The sequence below is a fragment of the Eschrichtius robustus genome, chromosome 5 (genome assembly GCF_028021215.1).
Source record: "Eschrichtius robustus isolate mEscRob2 chromosome 5, mEscRob2.pri, whole genome shotgun sequence".
In the NCBI taxonomy this organism is placed as follows: Eukaryota; Metazoa; Chordata; class Mammalia; order Artiodactyla; family Eschrichtiidae; genus Eschrichtius; species Eschrichtius robustus.
In genome coordinates this window covers 54,300,679-54,326,088 of record NC_090828.1, presented here as the reverse complement: position 1 = coordinate 54,326,088, position 25,410 = coordinate 54,300,679, and the positions used below count along the sequence as shown (strand labels likewise).

Here is a 25,410-nt window from a genome sequence, read left to right as displayed (position 1 = left end):
AAGATGTTTGAAGTGTTTTTAAACATCTTTATTAAAATGTTTATATCACTTCTAAATGAACAATTGCCTTGTTAAATACTCAGATTAGGTCATACTAGTTCACACTGCACAAGAAAGCTGTCTGTGTATTGAGAAGATTGTTTGAGTGGTAAACAATGCTAAAAAAGCTTTCCTTTAAGGAAAAAAAAAACCTACCACATAGCTCTAGCTACCAATATTCCTTACCTGGCAGAATTTATTGGTCCCAAATAAGCCTCTTCTTTTCTAAAAAAGTGAAAGTCAGAAGTAGTCATCTGGAGTTTTGAGGCTAGCAAGCACATTCACACAAAATTTTTAAAAATCCATTTTCTTTGCTCATCTCTGATTAAAAAGCCTGAAATGCTTACTAACTAAAAAGCAGCAAGAGTTAACACTTGCCACTTTTGCTAATGAAAGTCATGTAGAAATGAAAACCAAAACCTATTAGTACAATTAACTGGTAGGTAATAAAAATGAAAGATGGGGTTGTGGCTTTTACCAGGAATTGAGGAGATGATTGGAGGCTACGAATGGACAAATTAACTATTCTATTACAGTACTTATAAAAGGAATTAATGAAGGTGGCCTTATCACACCATCTATTATATTTTCAATATCAAAATAAGAACAAACAGATATCTTGATGTATTCACCAGGTTTATGGAACTACCAATCTGTGTGAGTTTTTTTTAAAAGATCTACTTTCACTGAGTATTCCAAAAAGTAATTTATATCCGCACAGAGTAAGCAATCACATAAAAACACATGAAGTTGCAAATAAAACCTAGCCACAGGGAAAAGAAACACAGTGCAGCACTTCACTAAAGTCAGGATGAAGACTATGGGAGGGCAGAGAATCGAAGGTAGGGACTACATGATCAAATGATAGTACTAGATGACATTTATATTTGAGATAACTTTCCTAGATGGAATTTTAGGCAAAGAAAACAAAATTACAAACCTTTCAACTATCTCAATAATTTTCAAGCGGATGAAGTTCGAACTGTATTCTTGTAAGAGTCTTACAATGACTTCACTACCCAGCCAGTGGGGCTGGGTGTGGGCGTAAACCAAGCACCACTCAATTAAAAAGCAAAAAAGACTGCTCAAGAATTATACAAGTCTTTCTTATATGTGGCTGGGTATCCATAATATTCTTAAAGATGAGGATATTTCATCTTAAACTTAGCTACGTGCTTTAACCAACATTCTAAAAAGCATTTGGTAACCACTTACTAAACAGAAGTAGAAACCATGTTTTTGACTTTAAAAAGTTAAAGATCAATCATGCAACAAACATTTCTGGAGGTCTAATATGTTTCAGACATTGTCCCAGATTAGATGGGGTAGGATGAGTCAAACACAAGAAGGGACATTATTGTAAAAGTTAAAAAGTGAAAAAGGATGGTGATTAAGCAAAACACTGAGGCACGAGAAGGCACATAAAGGTCTGTCCCCTCTTGCCCTACCCCTACTTTGGACTTTTCCTCCCTTTTCTGATTTTCTCACAGTTCAAGCATCCAGGATCCTCCCTTTAACAGTGACATCAATGTATTATCCTCCTGGGGTATTTGCCTTTTAATTCCTTTCTCTAGCTGTGTAATAATAATAATAAACATCTTAATAAGACCAGCTTAGATTTAGAGCTCTCACCACGTGCCAGGAACTATACTAAGGGATTATCTACTGTACTCTCCACCATCACATGAGGCAGATACCATTTTTATCCTCCTTTTACAAATGAGGAATCCGAGGCTTTGAGAGGTTTAATAACTTCTCACCCTCAAGTTCGTAGGTCTGAAGCCAGGAGTCAAACTCAGGCGAGAGTCTCTCCCCCCACTCTTCCCTGCTAAGGGACCACCAAGCAGGGCTGCTGGGTATCATGTGTGGCACTGCTGTAGGGTGTGAGAAATGGTAAGAAAGGAGGAGTGTTCCTAGAATTTCTGCAGCCTGGAGGGCAGCTGTCTAGTCAAGCTACACATAAGGCCTACTGGTGGCTTGGTTTTTTTTTTAATGTATTTTTTTCTATTTCTATTTTTTTAAAAATTTATTTATTATTGGCTGCGTTGGGTCTTCGTTGCTGACCTGGGCTTTCTCTAGTTGCGGCGAGCGGGGGCTACTCTTTGTTGCAGTGCGCAGGCTTCTCACTGTGGTGGCTTCTCTTGTTGTGAAGCACAGGCTCTAGGCACGTGGGCTTCAGTAGTTGTGGCATGCAGGCTCAGTAGTTGCGGCACACGGGCTCTAGAGTGCAGGCTCAGTAGTTGTGGTGCACCGGCTTAGTTGCTCCACGGCATGTGGGATCTTCCCGGGCCAGGGTTCGAACCCGTGTCCCCTGCATTGGCAGGTGGATTCTCAATGACTGCACCACCAGGGAAGCCCCTACTTGGTGTTTAAGTAAAAGTTTCCTGGAGAAGTGAGTCTCAGTTTTTCTCTTTCTGACCGACTTATGCCCTTCTTAAGATAAGCCCATTTCTTCTTGGGTTACTTCAGGAAAGCCATAAATAAAAATTGGGGTGCCCTGTCCTCTTTCCCCGTTGTAACTGTTGGGCTAGCACACAGAAAAAAAAAGAAAGTTCCAGGAACACTTAGAGATTACACGTAGCAGGTGATGGTCATCATTTGCACCTGTCCTTGATTTCTGCAAAGCAGATCTCAGCTACTAAATCCCTGTGACTTAGGGCTTTCTGGAAGTTTGGCAAAGCATCAGTTTTTTTAAACTGCAATATTATCAAATTACAGTAGTACAAAAAGAATGACTATTTTTTCATCCCTTCCTTTTTCATTGTTGGACTTATGGAAAAGAATGGGACAATAGGGTCTCATTAGAACTTCAAATATTCATGAAGTGACACTTTTAAACGTGATAGCTTATGTCACTGAAGGGCAATATTTCTCTGAAGTTACTTCAAAAAAGGTTTTGCCTTTTATATTTAAATACTCTGACCACATGCCTTTATTATTACTGTTTTACTTGTTTCAAATCCTTGAAAACTTAAATAGAAACAAAGCAGACACAACTGTTGCAAGACAAATTCCTCTTCTCAAAGATCAGGAAATACAAACAACTGCATATTGTTGGCAATGTTAGTTCAACCACACAACTCTGTACTGTTTTGGATTTCAAATCAGAAGTCTCAATAAAAATAAACCACATGAAACGTTACACTGGAACTGCATGCTACTGTGAGACCTGCCTTTTTGCATCTGGAATATGTAAAAGTTGAGATTTGCCATCCTGCCACTGCTTTTCCTACCCAGAGCATCCTGACAGGGGGCCACCAGAATGCCATCACTGTCACTGAAAGGAAGACAAGTGACATGCCACGTTCTCCACAGACTGTTGATTCGATCAAGTGCCATATTTAGCTCTTTGCTAAAACCACACATTGGCTGTGACTTGCAAACAGAATCAGCTGTGCCCCTGTACCACAGGGATAACATTACTCCACCAGAAAGTTAACCAGAATTGGCATAAAGGCTAAAATAACATGCACTTAAGAAAATAATAGGTCACATTGACCTAAGTCTCAGATCCAATAAAGCTATTATCATTATTATTATTACTACTACTATTTTATCAAAATGTTGTAGACCTTTACATATTTTGAGGCTGGTTGACAATTAGAAGGATCTGATTGCTGCAGAAATTAAGTGGGATCCCGGGATCCCTTTCCAGAGCCTCCCTCGTACTGGTCAAAAATCCCTGTGGAAAATATAAGTGGAGTCTGCCCAGAGATTGGAAGCAACCAAGCAGAGTGGAGCATAGATTAGAATTTCATTTTTTTCTTTTCTTTCCTTTCTTTTTTTCCCTTAAAATGAATTTAGAAAGTTTGATACCTTTCACTCAAATTCCATATTGCCAGGCCTTCTTTGAAAAGCTCTGGGATTCATCAAGTAAGCGTTATATATTCCACTGACAAAAAGAATGACTAGAATAAGGAAAAAACACCCTGGGATCTATTTTGAAAGGAAACTAAACTGCATTTTCCAGTAGTTTTTTGGGAGAAATTCCACCTTGGTTTCATTTCTAGAAGAATAAAAAAGAAACATATACAGAATGTTAGAGATGTGTGTTTCTGCCATAAAATAATGTCTTCTTTCTAGAGCACTCTGATAATAAAAAGTGCAACCTTTTTAGAGATTATTTCATATCAATTTAGTTCTGTCCTTGGGAATTTTTGCTCCTTTCCAACACATCACACTTTTATAAATGTATAATTTTCAATTTGCACAAACACAGTATTTGATTGAAAATTGATTCATTTAACAATAGTTTATTAAATGGCTATCATGCACTGTTTTAGGAGCTGGACATACAGTAGAGAACAAGCCTTCAAAAATACAACATTCTAGCTGGGGAGACCTATATAGGTATCCCCTGCTTTTTGAAAGTCTGCTTTATGCCACTCGGTTTTATGAAAGACCTACATTAGTACCTGTTTTCACTAACTGAAAGAAATCCCAAGAGAATTTTTGCTTTTATGAAAAAAGTTGAAAAATGAAAATAGCGTTCAGCATTTCTTTTGTGCAAACCTTTATAGAGGCAGTGCGCATCTCAAGCAGTGACACTGGCACCACCAAGCTCCTTCCCCGGAAACTACACCGAGCATCTCAGGATCAAGCCGCCATAGCTTTGAACTGTGTCTGTGAGTATCTATTCTTTATCTGGATTTATTTTGTGCATCCATTAGCAAGATGTATCCTAAACTAATTGCTTCTTCACTTCACAACATTTCGACTTAGGAAAGATGTCATAGGAATTCTCCATTTTGGGATAGCGGGGGAACCTTGTATATCTAAAGTTATAAATAAGGTATTTCCAGAGTGTTTTAAGTACTATGAAAAAAATAAAACAGGAGAATGGGAAAGAAACACAATTTTACCACGGATAATTCCTAAAAACATTTTCGTTGTCTTGATACAACTTTGATTCTGATACTTTCACATGTAAAACCGTACCAAGTATGTAAAGATAAGGACATTATCCCATGATTTAGAGAGTTGATACAGAATTCGGAATCATATCACTGGTAAAAACTGTAAAGGGCATATGCTCTTCGGCTTTCAAAGCCGCCTATGAGATCTCCACAGAGGATTTTCTTCAACTACCACGTCCCAAGACAACAACTGGGACACCACTCACAGCCACCACTGTCATCGTGTCCTTAAAGAGAAAGGGCAACTAAAGTGATCTGTTTTGGAAGTTCTCTAAGGATGAGTGCTTAGCGCTAGATGCGTCTTACCTGGAGACCTTCCTAGTGGGTTTCTGGTTCAATGTGGTTGGCCTGGTAGTTTTTAGTGAATAACCAAAATACCCATGAGTTACTTCTCTGTTTTTTAAATAAGTACATATTCTGGCTAAGCTCTAGCAGTTTTTTGTGAAGATATCATATGAAAATAATGTTTTTCACTTTTAAAACTTTTAGAACTTTAAAGAGTTACCAAATGGTACAAGCAAGAAAGCTGAAAGGAAAGGAGGGGGTGGTTTCACCATCTCCCCCTCTTTAGTGGAAAACCAGCTTAACACTTTGACGGATAATTTTTAAATTGTTCTAAGTAGAAGGAATAAATTTTAAGTTCTTTTTCAGACAGTAGTTATTTTGTTAATGGGAGATGCCCTAAGATTAGACCCGCGCACCTTACTGAAGCCGAATGTCTAACTCTGACAGTAGATCCTTGTATGTAATCATATGGTCAGTGCAAATGTAAAATGTTCCATTTTCCTGGCTGGCTCCACATGCCTGGTGATTTTCCATGCTGCCAGGGGTCAAGAGTGATGCAGCAAAGCTGTAGTTATGCCGCTGGGTAATTTAAGAAGCCACATCAAAGAGCATTTCAAAAAGTTCAGTTTAACAAATAAGACTTTCAGCTTACGTCTGCAATGGGTATGAAACTTAATTGAAGGTTCGCTCATACCTTATTGCACGGACACACACATACCCAGCAACGTTTTGGGTGTTGATGTTCTTATTGAAACATTAGATGAGTAAACTTAAGAACTGAAATTCAGTAGCATATGTAACCGTATTCAGGTTGAAAATGTATTTTGGAAGGTCTAATTGGTTAATATGATGTATTAAGGGAGCCCAGACTATGCTCAATTCCAATTCAGGTGCTCATTTCAATGTAGGGAAAAGACATTAAGGTATGAGTTAAACTATATCTCCTAAGGAAATCCAGTCCTTTTCTTTCTTTGTTTTCATTCTTGAACAAGAAATGCTTAGATATGACTGGAAACCATGAGGAAAGAGAGGTGTTTTTCCATCAGGACACAAAGAAAGTTCTTGAAAGGGCTTTCATTTTATGTTTACTATTTGATGTTCCTATAACTAAAATATTTTTTGGCCAATGCATGCATACAGATTTGAAAGATCAGTAACAACTGTCAAAGGCAAGGTAACAAAAAGTTTCTATGAAATTATTAGATGCACTTTTGAGAGAATATGAGAAAAGTTACAAAATTTTTAAGAAAAATGAAAAACTACCTGGAAGAGAATTAATAAGAATTTAGCTCTATTCTGAATTTTAATAGCACAGAAGAAGAAATGAAATGATGACAAATACTATTAATATTTTTTTCCTGTGGAAAAGTTACTACCTTCAAAGTATTTATACTTTATATTTCTCAGTGAGGTATATCCATATTTCAAAAATACAAAGAGCCCAAGGCGTACATAGTTGACAATAAACTCTCTCATCCAAAGAAAAACACTATTCAGAGTGATGAGAACAGGAACTGGATTCACCAAGAGAATCTAAAATAAATGAGTCAGGTGTTACCTATGTTTTATTTAGTATTTTGTTTCCTCAGGGTGAAATAAAACAAGAAATAAACCATTTCAGGAATATGGACTGAAGTATAGGTTTTCAATAGATGTGCAAAATACTAAACAAGATAGAGATTCACTTGAGGATAGCTTATGAGAACTGATTCTTCTACAGGAAATTGAAAGAAGACACCCATCTTGAGGTTTGGAAGGATAGGCTAGTATCTTAGATAGAACATAGTCACCTACTTCTTGGCCTTTCCTGTTTTTCTTTTTAAAATAGTGGCTTGAAAACAACCCCCACACTTGGTTCCAGGATTAAATTTCCATAACAAAATTCAGAGCCAGAAATAAGTCTGAGAAATATCTTTTTAAAAAACTAGAACTTTTTGTTCTTTAGGAGGAAAAATAAGGCATACAAATAAGCAAAGACTACTTGCTGATGCTTATGAATGTAGTTTATAAAAATTATTGGTGCTAAGTCTCCAAATCTAAGTAGTGATAAATTTTCCTATTTTCTGGGAAATGGGCTAAAAAAATGTTACAAGGGCTTTCTAAGAGACCAGGGAAGTAATGAGCTTTCTTGACTTAAAAATCAATACACCTGCTGAACAGCCAAATGCATTAACTGACATCCTTTCAAAACCATTCTGTCAAAGCTAAGTTTGAAAGGCTGTTCAGTAACTAATCAGATATATCCTGATGCTGAGGCAAAACAGGTCCGTGACACAAATTAAAAAGGCTTAAGATGAAAAGAAAACCCCACTAGGCAGGAAGAATTGCAAAATTGGAAATCTGGACCTGTTTGGATGTATTCTTCATGCTGTAAAGCAAAGTAGAAATGAAGTGTTTTTTCCCCAAACAGAGGACAACACATTCCTTAGTCTTGCACTCAGAAGAAACCTGACAGGTGAGGACTAAAAGGCTCAATGCAAGGGGGCAAATCTGGAATGCTCCAGTCCTAAGCATTGTGGGCTCTCCCATGCCACACTCTCATGACACAGCGGTACAATGTCAGAGATCGTCTACATTTTCAAACTGTTTTTTATTTGTTTTGAGTTTCAGAACCTTCCCCCCGACTCTACCCCCAAACAGAATCCTAACTGGAAATTCAATATAATAAAATGCTGAAAACAGGTCTGGTTAAAGCACGTGGGTCAAGTTCCAGTCTCACCAGCCTGATTTTAGTCCAACTTCCTCACATGAAAGTGAGAAAAGATACGGAGAGTTTTAGTAACTTGCTTGAGCCTCTTCAGCTAAGACCAGAACCCAGATCTCCTGCTGTGGTTGCCAGATTGGCAAATAAAAATCTTTTTTTTTTTTTTAACATAAATATGTGTCAAATATTACATAGGATATTCTTATAATAAAACTGATTTGTTGTTTATCTGAAATTCAACTTTAACTGGGCATCTTGCATTTTATCTGTGCCCTTCCCCCATCCCCATTCAAGGATGTCACTGCTCTCCCAACATTGATTCTACTGGTCCTCCTTTTTCTTGCAGGCTTACCTGTCACACTTAACATTTTAGGACTTTAATTAGGAAAGTGGTCCCTGAGTGGTTTTGCGGACAGGTGATATCAAAACCATTTTATGTTATATATTCACCTTGCTATTGCCTTTTTGTATGGATGTATATGTGTATACATATCAACTCTTCTCAGCAAAAAAACATTTTTGGTTCAACTCTGCCTTTTTATTATACAAAATATACCATACTTGTAAAATAAAATAAAGAGCTTTAATAAAGTGCCTTTCTCTGCTCTCTGAGGTGATAACTACTTTATTGAATAAGGCTCTGTTAATGGTACAGCTTGACATTTAACATTTATTCATTTGATTTATAATTATTTTTACGTGATTGCAAGGAGGCTATAGTTCAAACCAAAAGTCGTTTAAACTGAACTGCTTTCCTCTCTTTTGAATTTGTAAGGAAATCTAGTCACTTCTGGGTAAAACTGTTTTATCCACCAAACTGATTTCAAATATACACAAAGCCCTTTCTGTCCCTGTATGTTCTGAGTAAAGCAATATATATATATATGAGAAAAGTGAATATAGCAAATGAAATCATCAAATTAAAAATGTGCCCAGTTTGCTTATATTTTGGCCATGGATATGGCATTAATATTTCCTAATCAAACAATGGAGAAAAACCTACATGAATCACATGGCAAGTTGTCATGAAACACAAAATCCCTAGTAATGTTCATGAAGTCTCATGAAGCAAAAATCATTTGTATTTATAATCTACCTACTCCCTTTGAAGACTTTCAGAAACATTTCTGAATTATTCTGTTTTCCATTCTAAAATTCAATCTCAGGATGCTGGTTTCAAAGTCTTCCCAACACTCATTTGAAAATTTTTATTCACACTTCTGTCTCCTGCAACGTCTAACACTTACTAAAATGGGACAAATACTTATATCTAACAGCATGAGAAGTTGATATGTCACTTTATTTAAAGGATAATTAGTCAGGAATCACCAAATTTCTGCCTCACAACAGAACAATATCACAATAACAATTGTTGACACTTATCAAACCACTGAAGTCCGAGTGGCCTCCTGAAGCTGGGGTTAAAAGCTGACCTCTGGAAATCAATCATGTTCTTGGCAGAGAAGAATATTTCAGTGATATGAAAGCTGAAATGGAGACTATAATCTTTTGTGATTACTCTAGAGGCTGAAGCAAATGCAAAAAGGAAAGTCTATGAATTGCTGATAATTTCCTTTGATGACCGAGTCCCAGGAAATTCTGATATTACTCTTGCTCTGTAACAAAATTGATGGTTCCCTAGAAGTGCAGCTTCAAAGAACTCCACATCTGGGCGTCACAATGCTTCTTCAGAAGCTACTCACCCATTAAAGGGGCCGGGCCTGTGAGGTGGCACCTCTCCCTCAGAAGACAATGGAAGGTCTGATTGCACAAGGACTGATGAGCTATGTGCCACAGGCTCTTTCTAGAAAGTTCTTTTATGAAGGAACTAAGTTAAAATGTATCTGTTTTAAACCTCTTTTCCCCCCATAGAAGTCTAAAGATTGATTATTTCTCTGCTGTTCCTAATAGCTATGGAACTACGAATATCTTGGCTTGTATATTTTTAAAGTTTTACTTAGGCTGATGTTTGTATTCTAACAAAAAAATAGTTTTCATACATATGTACATATCGTTAAGGTCTATATAATATTTGGGGATAGACTATAAAACTACTAATCTTTTTTCAGGAAGCATCAAATTTACAGTTAGATGTCACACCGAATTTACAGTTAGGTGTTACTGCACAGGTTAAGTGGGTTTTTCTTGTATGATTGGCAATTTAAGTTCAGAAAAAAAGAAGGAGGTAGGGTGAAGAGAGATCTGTAACAGTCAAAAGTCCAAAGAATTTTTAGAATAGATTTACCTTATCAGTACATGAAGGATAGATGAATATGTTGACTACTTTGAGTTTAAAATATTTTTTTTTAAATTGCCATTTTAACTAATGTCAGTTTGATTAACAAATAACATGAGAATAAAGGTTCTATGTTTGGAAGTCAACGGTGTTTTAAAAATATAGCAGAACACATCTTTGTGTCTTAGGTGTCAATGACAATGTGTCATAGGTACACTGCTTTCGGGTTCAAAATACCTTTATACATAGCCTTCAAAGTCTAAATATTATTGAAAGTAAACGGAGAAAAAAGGAATCCAAACCAGTTGTGGTTATTCCCAACCTCCACTCAATATACCCTCTCCCCAACCCTGCTCAAGATTCATTATCCCTCTGCATTGTTTTCAGGCAGTCAGGTGATTCTGATCTTTAGGTATGCACTACTATTGTCTCATTCAAGGTAACACAAATTGAGCACCTGCTTAGCGCCAGACATAACTTCTTTAAACTGACTGTAAATTTCTTAAACTTAAGAACGAGGTCTTAGCCGTATCCTTAGCATCTACCTTGATTAGGATTGTTCTAATGCAAAACACCAGCCCCAGTGATAAACATAACTTGGTTTACTTAAGGTAATTGGTTAGGAAGATGAGATCAAAGAGATAGAAATATTAATAAAAATATTAATATTATTTATAAGAATAGAGCTTTTCTGTTTAGGAATCATTTCATAAACATTATCTCATTTGAAATTCATGGGTATTTTAAATTATTAAAAATAGGATGGTGATATGTTATATTGTTTTTTTCCACAGATACTAAATTCTAGAAATTTTCTAAATATTCAGTCATAGCCTTAATTCTCCATAAACATAATAAACTCAAATTTTCATGATGTAGTAATATAGACTAGGAAGGTATTATCACCCTAGTTTTAAAATGAGGAAAGTGGAGCTAAGTGATTTTCTCAAGACCAAAGAAAACGAGTCCAGCTGTAGTCTTCTGACTCTCGTCAAGTGCTCTTCCCCATGTAATGAAGTAGATGGCTCTTCCCTCTTCTCCCTTCCACTCAGGTTCCTGCTTCCCAGGGTGGCATGAAGCAGAGTGCAGGCCAGATAGGACTGTTAGAGGCTTACTTTGGAACAAGTCAAGCAGCCTTATTTCTCAGATCAGAGGGAACGCTCCAAGTGGCTTTTTGGGAGGAAGTTGTGTATAACCGATGAATGAGTGACTGACTGAATGAATGAATGCCACCACCGCCTTTAGAAGGTAAGTACTTCAAAAGTTGAAACTTAAGTATATACCATGTGATAGTGGCTATTGGTAATCATTTTAGCATCTAATAGCTTCAGCTCATTTGGGGAAATGGAAATTTTGTGGGTTTGATTATCATGACAATGAACCATTTTACACATAGACCCAGACTAATTGTTGTTTTAATTGTTGGAGACTTTCTGTACATTTCTAATTATTTGTAAATCATAAGCCTGTGAAAGAGATCACATATATTTCTTACTACACCTCTCAGATCTTCACTTGGCTCTAGAGACTGTTCATAATAAGAGAAAACAAGTATGAGCCTGACAAGACAAATCTATCTTCTAAATATAGTGCAAGCCTGATATTAGGAGCCACAGCGATTTACTGGGTACTTAAGAAAATATGCCCCACACGAATAACCTGTGAGAAATACACACATTTAAATTCAGGATACAGTAGGGTGGAGACCAGCTCTTGCTTCTCTGATATTTAGCTTTTTTTTCCTTTTCAGTGGCAGAGCTGTCTATTGGAAGAAATGAGAAGACTGGATTATATGCTACAACCTTCTGATCTGCAAAAAGGGTACAACAATGACACACGTAGCTTATTTCATATGTGGATGTGTTGAAAGAATTAATTGTAGAATGTCTTTAAAATATGCTAAAGCCCTCTGATACTAGAATTCCATGAAAATAAGGTATTATTCATATAAATTATATTCTTTCATATTATTTCAAGCATCAGAACATAAAAAGGAAGGTAAGAAAACCTAAATTGACAGCTAAATCTGTGAAAAAAAGTGTTTTTCCAAGATGCCTACTGATCCGCAAAGATGCTCCGCAAAGATGTTGAAACTTCACAGATTGCTAAATAGCACTCCAATTCATCTTTAGCACCCTCAATTGCAATTATAAAAATAAAGGAACTGGAATATTCCAAAACATGTTTTTCCCTCCCCCAAAGAGATTTGAGACCTAATTCTGAATACAAGAATCTAGAGGGAGTAAAAAAAAAAATGGTCTGTGCTATTGCATGGGTTCCCAAGCTTTGATAAAGGTTTCTCAGGGAACCCTACCATCAATTAATGTTTATAGAGCAACCAATTTAGAAATACCTTTTCTGGGCTGGAGGGAATGTTTTGTACAATAATATTTTGCCATATTTCATATTTATTAAGCTCTCCTACTTTGCCACAGGCATAAAGAGCCTTGGTCACTGAGACAATCTAAGAACAAGGTTGTTGTTGGTTTCTTCTTCCTTTAATTAACTGGAGATTTGTTAAGAATAAGATACATTTTTAAAGAAGAGGGCCTGACACACACTTTTTCCAAGCTGACTCTACTCTTAAAAAATGCTGACCTGGGACAGTGCCAAGACTGAAGACCTGTCTTGCCAGAATATCTGATGTGGCCTCCAAGTACACATAATCCTTGAAACTCTAGCACTGAAGATGAGGTCCCAGAGCCATGTGAGGTTAAGACTAGGACGATGAAAGGGACACGCAAGAGGACATAGCATGGTGGGACTATGGGTGCCTCTTTTCACAGGCTCCTGAAACCTTGTGTTCCCTTACCCCTTAAAGGTCCATCAGAGTCTTAATCTGATGTTTCTTGGCAGCTTTGATCAACTGAATTTACTATTTATTATAAGCAGAATCTGTTATCTTATGGTGAATTATACAAGAGGAAGAAGTAATTTCTATCAGACAGTGAGCAGCTTCTGCCTTATTCACTATAACTCCTCCTTAGCACAATGACTGGCACATGTAGACATTCAGTAAGTGGTTGTGAATGCATTCCTTTTCCTAGATAACCTGAACAAATAATTTCATTAAGGACAGACAACACATATGACCACATATTATATAAGCATACTTGTGTATATATACATACTATATCAATAATATCTACATATTCTAAAGGGCTTTCAAGAGTGAGTAAAGGGATATTTGAACACAGTCTTTAGTAGATAAATCTTGAGATTTTTTGAATAAGGCAGGGGACGTGAATTAAGCTTAAGAAGGACATATTTGTGGTCTGAAGAGTCGAGGAAGACAATAATACTGAATATCACTACATAGTTTGTTCTCCTTCCAGTGGTCATGTTTACATATTTTTTCTCTCTGCCATGTTCAATAGTGATGTAAAAATTTCCAGACAGTAATCTATGCTTAAATATCTGTACAAAAATCTTCTACAGTTCTGTAGCACATTTCAAAGAGTTCCTATAACCACTGTTTTTTCTAATGATCTGGAGAGTGTTGCTGTTGACTTATCTAAATCCAATAATAGGCTGTCATCCTCCCCTCTTCCAGTAAATTTGAGTAACTGTGGAAAGTTTCAACTTGGCATATTTCTTTAGAACATATGAAAGAATATGACCTATTGAAATATTTTAAGCATATAATGAAAATAAAATTCAACCATATTCTCTTTTTTATTTGACTGGACAAATGTGTCATTTCAAGTACTGGACATACTACTGTCCTAGGAAATATAGGACATATAACATTTTATGACAGGAAAGCATTACTAAAGTAAAAAAGAAGACTCAAATGACAAAAATTCACTTTGGATTGTATTAGCAGAGGTAAGGTATTTAATTTAAATAAAATTAAAGAAAAATTTAAACAAAAGAAAAATAGGTATTTAAATGTTTAAATAAGGACTTCATTAAATTAATAAACATATTAAAAGCAGGTGAAACATTGAATGTTCTAGCTTACTTCAAGTTTCCTTAGAGTAACATCTCATGAGAAACATGGCATGAATTAACAGCAAAGTGAATGTGATTTTGATTCCCTATTTCTTTATTTTGGACCTCCTTGATAAATATATTATTATTTCTACTACAAGAAAGAAAATTTTTATATAGTCATTGATATCACCAAACTATGAATAACCCAGAATCTCAAAGAGTCTAGAATGATAAAATAAATGGTAAACACATGTCTCATTCCACAGCTTGTCATGGATGATTCAAAGAATCATATAGCAATTTGGGACTTTATACTTCATAAATTATCTTTATTCTGCTCCACATATTTGTTCATGTGTCAGGAAAAAAATAATTTTAAGATAGGTAATAAAAAACAGATTATTTTTCACAAAAAAAAGATCACTGAGCCTCTTGCAATAAAGCATCAGAGACCTCCATTGTGCTTGTGCTTTCCTGGAGCAGTTGCAAAAACATGGCAGGACTCACAAAGACATTTGAAATAAATAGGCATGGAAACTACTGCCAAGCAGCAGAGAAACTGACAGGTGACTGTGGTGTCTTGAGTGGCTCTTGATTATAGCTACAGCTCTGGAGAGTCACACAAATATATCTGTCCATGTATCTAATATGTGGCTGTTAAAAAGAAACTAGATCTTCTAATCATCACATACAATATATAGGTTGCATATATGTCTTAGTCTGCTAGACCTGCCATAACAAAATACTATGGACTTGGTGGCTTAAACAACAGAAATAAATTTAACACAGTTTTGGAGGCTGGAAGTCCAAGATCAGGGGTGCCAGCATAGTCAGGTTATGGTGAGAGCTCTCTTTCTGGCTTGCAGATGACTTCCTTCTCACTATGTCCTCACATGGTAGATAAAGGAAAAGCTCTCTGGGGTCTCTCCTTATAACGGCATTAATCACATTACAAGGGCACCACCTGCAAGACCTCATCTAACCCTAATTACCTCTCAAAGGCCCCATTTCTAAATATTATCACTCACGTGTTAGGGCTTCAATATATGAATTTGGGGAGGAGGGAACATTCAGTCCATAACAGCATGTGTGAGAGTATGCCTTCTAAATGGACCTATTTTATCATATTAAGTTGACACAATCCATCGTGTTAAGTATGCAATTCATTTGAATTTTGAAGAAGTCTCTTATTAAGGAGAACCAAGTATTAGACAGGTATTAAACATCACGTATTAAACACCAAGTATTATCCAGGTAAAGTGAAGATAAAAATGGAATCCACAGTAAAGGAAGTGGAAGATTCTAATTCTAATAGGGAGAAACAATTATATACATTTTGGCAGCTACCAAACATCATGTACAAAAAATTAAAGGATGACCATGGAGCAGTTGGCAAACTGAAGTAAAGTGAGTAACAAAATAATGAAAATAGCTCTATTGGGATACAAAAAATTCATTCTTTCTGGCCTTTCTTGAACACTATAAAGTTCAGTAACTATTTTCACTTCGCCTATATTTCTTGGTTTTTATTATCTTGCCTTTTCTAGCCTATTTATTTTATTTCTTACAAGTTTCTTGGGCACTGGGGTATTTTTGTTTTATTTATTTTGTTTATCTCCTTCCCCAAATCCAGTACTGTTTAGTCCATATATTATGTTTTCAGTAACATTCAGTAATTAATAACTTTGATTTTAAACTAAATGCTCCTAAGATTAGGGCCTAGGATAAGGAATGCAGTTGATACTTGCAGAGTTTCCATACCATCCACACAGAGAAAGCCAGAACTACAGCTGGAGAAAAGTTTATAACTATTTATTGCCTTTAGACTAAAAAAGGATGACAATTCTCAGGAAATTAAAAGTAAACACCTGCTCTTATCACCTTGCACGTAAGGCTCAGAAATGCCGGAATTCCCTTTGCTGGATGGGGGACCATGAACATTGAAACACCAAGGATCTAGAGCCCTTTCTCTGTTCTTTTCTCCCTTCCTTCCTTCAGAAGAGTTTTATTGAGCACCTATGCCAGACACCAAGCATACAAAGATAAACAAGATAGAGCCCTTGTTCTCAAGGATCTGACATTCCAGTGAAGATAGATGGATAATCAGGGAGAATATGATGTCATCGGGAGGTACTTTGGAAATACAGAGGATGGGCACTTAAGTCAGACTGCAAGAGTCACAGAAAGTTTCCTGTGAAGGAGGTGATCTCTAGGTTGGGCCCTGAAGGACAAATAAATGAAGGTGGGGTGGCGTGGTAGAAGTAAGCATCAGTGAGTTGCCAGGCAGAGAAGCCTATTAAACTTTAGATATAAAGGTCAAGATCTTTAAATTTGCAGACTTAACATCCTCATTCTCCAGGCACGCATCCTTGACACACAGCCCATCATAAAATATCAGTGATCCAAACCCCATTTTCCCTAGTATGTCTCCTCAGAACTCTGCTTGAACAGTGTCTTGAATTTTTTGCTTATTCTCACCTATAAACACTGAGAGATTTTGTCTTATGGAGTAAAAGGCAAGATAGCCACTAAATGAACACTGTGAAGCATATCTCTTCACTGCATACAATTTAGTATAGAACAGGCACCTATTTGCTTTGGAATATGACAGAATCCCATTTCATTCTTGCTATGTTTCTCATGTAACATTATCATACTCTGCTATAAAAATAGGAAGAAACCATTACTTTATATATATATTTTAAATCCAAAGAAAATAGCAAAACTTGGAACTTCCAAAGCTTTCAGCTATGGTCTCAAGAGTACAGTGTTCATTCTTCTGATAATGGTTATGAGTTAAAATATATTTCTTATATTTACTAATATTACCCTTGATTAAAAATGAAGTGATTATGGTAGCATTCACGTTGGTTTTCAAAGAGCACACAGACTACTGAGTAGAATATACTTTTAAAATTTGCTAACAAGAGTATGCATGTACATGTTTAATGGTTGTTGTGGGGGTGATTGTTGATTTTTATGGAACTGTTACACTTTTTTACATAGCTCTGTATATTGCTATTTTTCATTTAACATTAACATTACTTGAAGAGCAATTTGTGCACATTTAAAAATACTAATTTTAATAATTGTAAAATATTCTACTGTATGTAATTAACCGTCTCTCTGTTGTTGATTCCAAATTTATGCCATTAAAGTTGATGTTGGGATGAAAAAAAAATTTGCTAACAAGAAATTATAACTGTTTTTAAAATACATTCTACATTCAAAAAATCCTTTCCTCTTTCCACTTAATGATTCTACTGAAAATTATCTACCATCCTGCCAGAAAAGAGCACAAAAGATTTCTGATTGAGCTTTGTTCACACTGAATGAGGTGGGAGGTGACACAGACCAAAAGAGCCAAGGACACAGAAGAGCCGGAACATCAGTTCTGAAGTTAGAAGATTCTAATTCAAGACTCAGTTCTTCCTTTACTAACGCTTTTTCCTCATGTAGACAATAGGAATAATAACCGTGGTCGATTAAAATGTTCTAAGGTCTGAGTCCTTTGAAGAATGTAAAACATCACAAAATACAATAATCTAGTATAATTATTAGTAGTAATGTAAAAGTATTTTCCTAGGAAAATGTGGACAGTGACTTTTATGAAATTGCCCAGGAAATCTGTTGGGTGAGTTAGACACTGGAATGGAAAAGTCCATAGGAAAAGGGTTAGAGTAATTGAAACTGCAAATCAGTGAAAAATCATGGGTAATCCAATGATCCCATAAATTCATTTTTTTTGCAAGATGATAGAGGGTCCCACTTGCAATGACTTAATTTTTAATGCATTACCAGAAGGACTCTGTATCCAATAAATGCCTTGGATATAATATAGAGAGAATAAAATGACTATATCATGCAGTTCATTGCTATATTCTTCACTTTCAAGAAAAAAAAATTTTCATTTGAAAATTACAAGTTTATTTGCCTCTAAGAAGAAAAAACAATGAACATCTCTTAGAATTATTCCTTGGATTTTCTCAAATACATCATATATTAATTGCTATATAGAATAAACAAACAAAAAAGGCAAGTTAGTACATCTGTAAGCCCTACACAACATTAAAAAGCCATTATGAGACTATCTTTTTAAAAAGAACTTATAAAGATATTCTTTCCATTTCTGTTTTACAGCCCTTAAGAACAAAGAAGTATATATAAGACATTTAGAAATTCTCTAAAAGTGACTTAGAGAATAGCGCTAATCAGAAGATCACAGTTGTAAAAAGACAACAGTGATTGGTTTCCTATTGGATATGTACATAACATACATCTAGAAGGGGCTGGAAGGACGTATACCAGCTGCTGAGGGTGCTTTCCTCTAGGGAAGGGAGTAAGTGTGTCTGCAGGGGCAGGGAATGGTGACTTTGATATTTTGCTTTGAATGCTAATGTTTTATTTGAATTTTTGAAATAAGTATTACTCGTGTTAAAAACAAAATACAGAGAGGTGAACCACAGTAGGAGACATTTATGCTTACCCACGTCATCAGTACTGCTTCCTGACAGTGACTGGACTCCTGCAGTGGCTATAAATGCTGTCTTCCAAATGTACATTAATCAAAATACAAAGACCTAGTAAATGTTTTCAGAAGTATAGCTTAATTCAATTATGTCTGGAATGTATCACCCATGTTTAGATAGAGGACAGAATAAGCATGCTTGAGTTCAAGTTCTCTAAAATGGCACGATGTGTTGCTTTGGCATGGTCACTCCTGATGGATTAATGTGACCAGGACAGGCGTGATTTATCTTACTGAGTTGTTCCACTGCACTAGAAATGCTGCTCACCTTTTCAGGCCTTTTAAAAAAAAACTGTGTGACTTGTGTCTGAAAAAGCCCAAGAAGACGAAAACATTCAACCGTTTACTTGCTAAGTCGAGGCCAGTGCTCTTTAAAAAGTTGGCTGTTCCCCCACCCTCTAATTACCTTACAATGCCTAAGCCACAACAGAAGGCATGTCAGCACATTTTATTTACAACCCTTGAGGAAAAATCCTCTTGATGTTTTCACTTCATACAGAAGATACGTTTGCAGAAGGAAATATTTGGCAGTACTTCAGACGTTCACTGTCTGGTAATGCAATTCTTTTTCTTGATTATGGTAGCTTCTATAATGCTGTATCATTCATGTAGACCATCAGACCCCAACTGACTGTATTTATTGACTGAACAGACATAATTTGTGCAGTCATCTGAACTGGTTAACCTTTTCTTTTACTATAAGCTTAGAATCTAGCTATGGACTGATTTTAGGCTGAATTCTATTGTTGAAAGATGTCATGTTCCACTTGGCATACCTACAAAGTTGTCTTTCATTCAAACAGAAGAAGGTCAGCTGACCTGAATGAAGAACATTGGTAATTATAGGTAATTCACTAATATTTATCATGTGGTTTAAAGGGAATGTCAAAGTATGCAGACAAGTAACGTGTAGATCTAAAATGAATTTTTTCCTTTTACTAATAGAATCGGATTCACATAATCTACAATAGCCTCCAAATAAGAATTCTGTTTGTGTAAGAGTCTTTATCTAAAAAATCTCCCAAATAAAAATGTACCCAGGAAGATGAAACATACACTTTCTTTTTCTTTCTACTAGTAGGGAAAAATCAGTGTGGCTCGATACCTCTAAATTGTGTTCTTGAGCATGTGAACAGCATCCCAGAAAAGATACGGGTTCTCAAGCCATTGAAAGGTCTATCAAAATTGCACAAAGCAACAGGTGAAAAGTCGCCTGTGGAAATATTTATAAAATAAATATGCTGGTTATTGTTTGGACTAACTCTCATGGGTGAAGCATTATCTTTCATAATTGTTCGGACTAACTCTCATGGGTGAAGCATTATCTTTCATAATGTATAACCAATATATGGTCTAAAACTACACACTTTGGAAACAGGCTATGTCTATTGCCTATTCACAATTGTAATGAAAGAAAGAGATTGAGGAGGAGACAAATAAAATAAAAATGCATTTACTCACTGTGTTAAAATTTGGAAACAGCCCAACAGCAGCAGAATTACTGTCTACTGGAAAAGACATAAATGGTTTGATATCCAGTGAAGGCTGCATCATCAGGGTAGGTGTGCGCACAAGAGCAGGAAGGGTAGTAGAGTGGCATGTACTGCCTGCCAAGAACAAAACAAAAATGAATTCAATCTCTTGCTCACATCCATCTCCCTCCCCAACCTACAGTGCAAAAACAAGACTGCTGAGCTGCAACCTGCAAGCAAGAGAGTTATGCTGGGAGTCAGCAAATGGCACAGGAGGAGAAAATACACTTAAAAAGGGTCTTCTTGCTCAATGTCTAAGACAGGGATACAGAATGTGTCCCTATGGCAAAGGTCAAGGGCTGCTCAGACTCTGCTGAGATACATAGTACACAGATCCTGCTGGCAGGTGAGGCAGAATATCACCCTCTTGTTCAATCATTACTTACTAGCCAAAAATGTAGGAGAGAGGAGGGGAGGAGCCTCTTGAAGCCGGATGCAATTTACTATTCACAATTATTGAATGGCTAGTCGGTGCATTTTATGCAAATCAGAGATCATTATAGGGTTTTTACCAGGGGAAGAAACCCTGGACTCTTATAGTTGCTGTCCAATCCCAGGAAAGTTATCACTCAAACAATTTGTTCTCTTAAAAAAACAAACAGAAAGTTGCCCTTAGTCTGGACACTGGAGAGTTAGAGAATCTAAAAGGGGTGATTATAATCAAGGTAGAGGCAGGGTTTTGGGGGACAGGGAGGAGTTGGAACCAAATTCTTGACTTCAACTTTTATTTCTAATGAGCCTTGTATTATTTTAGCGACTATCCTTTTAACAATTTTATTAAGCTGTCTTTACATATCTGGTGTAACCTGTCTGTAGGAGATTTAAAACACTCCTCTCCAGGGTAACATGCATTTTTCTCTAGCCTATAAGCTCTACATACTGCAGATAAGTAATCACTGCTGCAGGTGTCTCTCCAGGAGACAGGCTCTGATATGCCCTTTTTAAACAAAATACAACAGGCATATTGAGATAAAATTCACCTACGTGAAGTGTACAATTCAATGGTTTTCAGCATATTCAGAGTTGTGCAACCAGGACCACAAGCAATATTAGATTTTCATGATCCTTAAAAGAAACTCCATACCCACTGGCAGACACCCCCAATTCTTCCCAACACCTTCAGCTCTTGGTAACCACTAGTCTACTTTCTGTCTCTACAGATATGTCTATTCTGGACATTTCATTTAAATGAAATCATACAATATGAGGTCTTTTGTGACTGTTTTCTTTTACTTGGCATGTTTTTAAGGCGCCTCCGTGTTGTAGCATGTATCAGAATTTCATTTCTTTTTAAAGCTGAATAATATTCCATTGTAGATGTACAATTTTTGGTTTATTTATTCATCAGTTGATTGGCATTTGTGTTGTTTCCACTTTTTGGCCATTATGAATAATGCTGCTATGAACATTCGTTTCTAAGTTTTTGTGTGGCGACATGTTTTTAGTTCTCTTGCATATATACCTAAGAGTGGAACTGGGGATTGTTGGGTCATATGGTAGTCATATGGTTTAACCTTTTGAGAACTTCCAGACTGTTTTCCAAAATGGCTAAACCATTTTACATTACCACCAGCAGTGTATGAAGGTTCCAATTTCTCCTGAAATGCCTATATAGGACCACAAATAGTTATATGCCTAAAATCCCCTGCTGGCTTCAAGGAGAAATGAACAGTATGGGAAAATGCTCTGACTATTAAAATTTCCACCAGTCTTCTTTCACGGTGTCCCAGAATAGTTAAAATTTCTATTTCAATGATATATTTTTTGGTAATGAATTTCCTTAATAAACTCTGCATAATATTTCAAATCATCCCAGAACATTACTGGCAGTAGTGTTTAACGGACTGTCATACCTCATTTACATTGATCCTAAAAACTGAAAAAAGAGAAGGGCATCTGAAGCATTTATCTTTAATGGCAAGTCTTTAGGTCAGCCCGTCCATTAGGGAATATAGAGTAGGACTCAGCAAAAGAGAATCAGCCAAAAGTATAGGTCAAACAAAATTTTTTTTTTTTTTCTGATGCCAAAGTAAATACTCTGATCTCAGCCTGGCATTCACATAACCACCCTGCATTTAATTACACATTATTCTTCTAACATTGCTAACTTCAGAGCTTGTAGGTCCAAGATGATATATTACATCAATATGTCAAATGCTACAGGGGCATTTACTAAAATATTTATCTTAAAAGCTTTGCTTCAAAATCTCAGCTAAGGGACTTCCCTGGTGGCGCAGTGGTTAAGAATCTGCCTGCCACTGCAGGGGACACGGGTTTTATCCCTGGTCCGGGAAGATCCCACATGCTGTGGAGCAACTAAGCCCGTGCGCCACAACTACTGAGCCTGCACTCTAGAGCCCGTGAGCCACAACTACTGAGCCTGTGTGCCACAGCTACTAAAGCCCGCACGCCTAGAGCCCGTGCTATGCAACAAGAGAAGCCACCGCAATGAGAAGCCTGCGCACTGCAACAAAGAGTAGCCCCCGCTCACTGCAACTAGAGGAAGTCTGCGTGCAGCAACGAAGACCCAATGCAGCCAAAAAAAGAAAAAAAAAAATCTTAGCTAAATTGAAAAACAGGTATTTCTTATATTAGACCAATGGCCTTTTACTATTTACAATTATTATAATTGTCAAAAGTTTAAAGTATAAAAGCATACAGTATACTTAAAGCTGCCTGTTGAAATAGAAACAAAAGGCCTAAAATGGGGTCACTTGTTCTAGTACCTAACCTAATTGCAGTTACAACCTAGGAATGTAATCCGACTCAGGAATGTTATCCTAACCAGTTAATGTGGAATTTTCTGGTCAGCACCAACGAGGCAATTGGTCATGTTAGCCCTCTCCATCCCCCAAAGGAAGAGGAAGTAATCTGCCACACAGACCGCTTCTGTCCCCCATAGATAGGTTACCTAAGCCTGAAATAATCCTTTTTGTTTACGACTTTCTTGTCTTGCCTTTAAGAATCTTCCCTTTCTGTAGCCCTGCTCACTGGAGGGGATGCTGCTTGATTCATGAATCGTTCAGTAAGGCCGATAAGATCTTTAAATTTTACTCAGTTGAATTTTGTCTTTTAACATTCCTGATGAACAAATGTATAATTATTTTGCCATTGTAGGTATCCCAAAGGGAAGCAAAATTCTTTCTCTAAGCCCACAATGGTGGCTCTGATAACATTGTAACACATGGCCCTGGAGAGCCTGCAAGAGTCACTTTGTACTAACAAACTCAAATCAAATAGAATGCAACATGGAACTTGACAAACAGATTGCTCCATCAACAAAGGTCAGAATGTACAGTGATCCCCCTTACCCAATCAAATCTCTAGGCTAATAAAGACAGGGCTTGCCAACTACTTAGCTGCCACCCTTCATTAGCATAAAAACTTAGCAGCTGTTTACCATTTCATTAGCATTTTAATGACAGACAATTTGCCAAGTAAAACACAGATTGTTTTAAAGTACTGGTAGATCTTCTGAATAAATATAAATTATGGGGGGAGACCTTCAAGATGGCGGAAGAGTAAGACGTGGAGATCACCTTCCTTCCCACAAATACATCAGAAATACATCTACATGTGGAACAGCACCTACAGAACACCTACTGAACGCTGGTAGAAGACCTCAGACTTCCCAAAAGGCAAGAAACTCCCCACGTACCTGGGGAGGGCAAAAGAAAAAAGAAAAAACAGAGACAAAGACTAGGGACGGGACCTGCACCAGTGGGAGGGAGCTGTGAAGGAGGAAAGGTTTCCACGCACTAGGAAGCCCCTTCGCGGGCGGAGACTGCGGGTGGCAGAGGGGGGAAGCTTCGGAGCCACGGAGGGGAGCACAGCCGCAGGGGTGCGGAGGGCAAAGCGGAGAGATTCCCGCACGGAGGATCGGTGCCGAGCAGCACTCACCAGCCCGAGAGGCTTGTCTGCTCACCCACCCGGGCGGGTGGAGGCTGGGATCTGAGGCTCCGGCTTCGGAGGTCGGATCCCAGGAAGAGGACAGGTGTTGGCTGTGTGAACACAGCCTGAAGGGGGCTAGTGTGCCACAGCTAGCCGGGAGGGAGTCTGAGAAAAAGTCTGGAACTGCTGAAGCGGCAAGAGATCATTGTTTCGGGCTGTGTGAGGCGAGGGGATTCAGAGCACCGCCTAAATGAGCTCCAGAGATGGGCACGAGCTGCGGCTATCAGCATGGACACCAGAGACAGGCATGAAATGCTAAGGCTGCTGCTACAGCCACCAAGAAGCCTATGTGCAAGCACAGGTCACTATCCACACACCTCCCTCCCGGGAGCCGGTGCAGCCCGCCACTCCCAGGGTCCCGTGATTCAGGGACAACTTCCCTGGGAAAACACACGGCGTGCCTCAGGCTGGTGCAACGTTTTGCTGGCCTCTGCCGCTGCAGGCTCGCCCCGCACTCTGTCCCCCTCCCTCCCTCCGGCCTGAGTGAGCCAGAGCCCCCGAATCAGCTGCTCCTTTAACCCCATCCTGTCTGAGCGATGAACAGACACCCTCAGGTGACCTACACGCAGAGGCGGGGCCAAATCCAAAGCTGAAGCCCAGGAGCTGTGAGAACAAAGAAGAGAAAGGGAAATCTCTCCCAGCAGCCTCAGGAGCAGCAGATTAAATCTCCACAATCAACTTGCACCTGCATCTGTGATCTACCCTGCATCTGTGGAATACCTGAATAGACAACGAATCATCCCAAAATTGAGGCGGTGGACTTTGGGAGCAACAATATATATTTTCCTTTTTCTCTTTTTGTGAGAGTGTATGGGTATGCTTCCTTGGGTGATTTTGTCTGTATAGCTGTGCTTTTACCATTTGTCCTAGGGTTCTGTCTGTTCGTTTTTTTTTTTTTTTTTAGTATAGTTTTTAGCGCTTGTTATCACTGGTGGATTTGTGTTTTGGTTTGGTTGCTCTCTTCTTTCTTTCTATTTTTTTTTCTTTTTAATTTTTAATAATTATTTTTTATGTTAATAACTTTATTTTATTTATTTATTTATGTAATTTTTCTTTCCTACTTGCTTTTTTCTCCCTTTTCTTCTGAGCCATGTGGCTGACAGGGTCTTGGTGCTCCGGCCAGGTGTCAGGCCTGTGCTTCTGAGGTGGAAGAGCCGAGTTCAGGACATTGGTTCAGCAGAGGCCTCCCAGCTCCATGTAATATCAAACAGCAAAAGCTCTCCCAGAGTTCTCCATCTCAACGCTAAGACCCAGCTCCACTCAACGACCAGCAAGCCACAGTG

The 25,410-nt window shown here is 37.6% G+C and overlaps 1 protein-coding gene across 5 annotated transcripts in view; it reads right to left on the bottom strand.

The window, feature by feature from the left end:
* The window catches only part of ZNF385B (zinc finger protein 385B), a 317,444-nt gene that overhangs the window by 60,646 nt on the left and 231,388 nt on the right, over positions 1–25,410 (bottom strand). For 3 of the 5 annotated variants that reach the window (XM_068543879.1, XM_068543881.1, XM_068543882.1), the window contains one exon: positions 20,106–20,251. In XM_068543879.1, coding sequence (XP_068399980.1) covers positions 20,106–20,251 — 146 coding nt within the window. Of the gene's footprint in view, positions 1–225; positions 265–20,105; positions 20,252–25,410 lie in introns of all 5 variants that reach the window. The other 2 variants (XM_068543878.1, XM_068543880.1) reach the window with 1 other exon arrangement.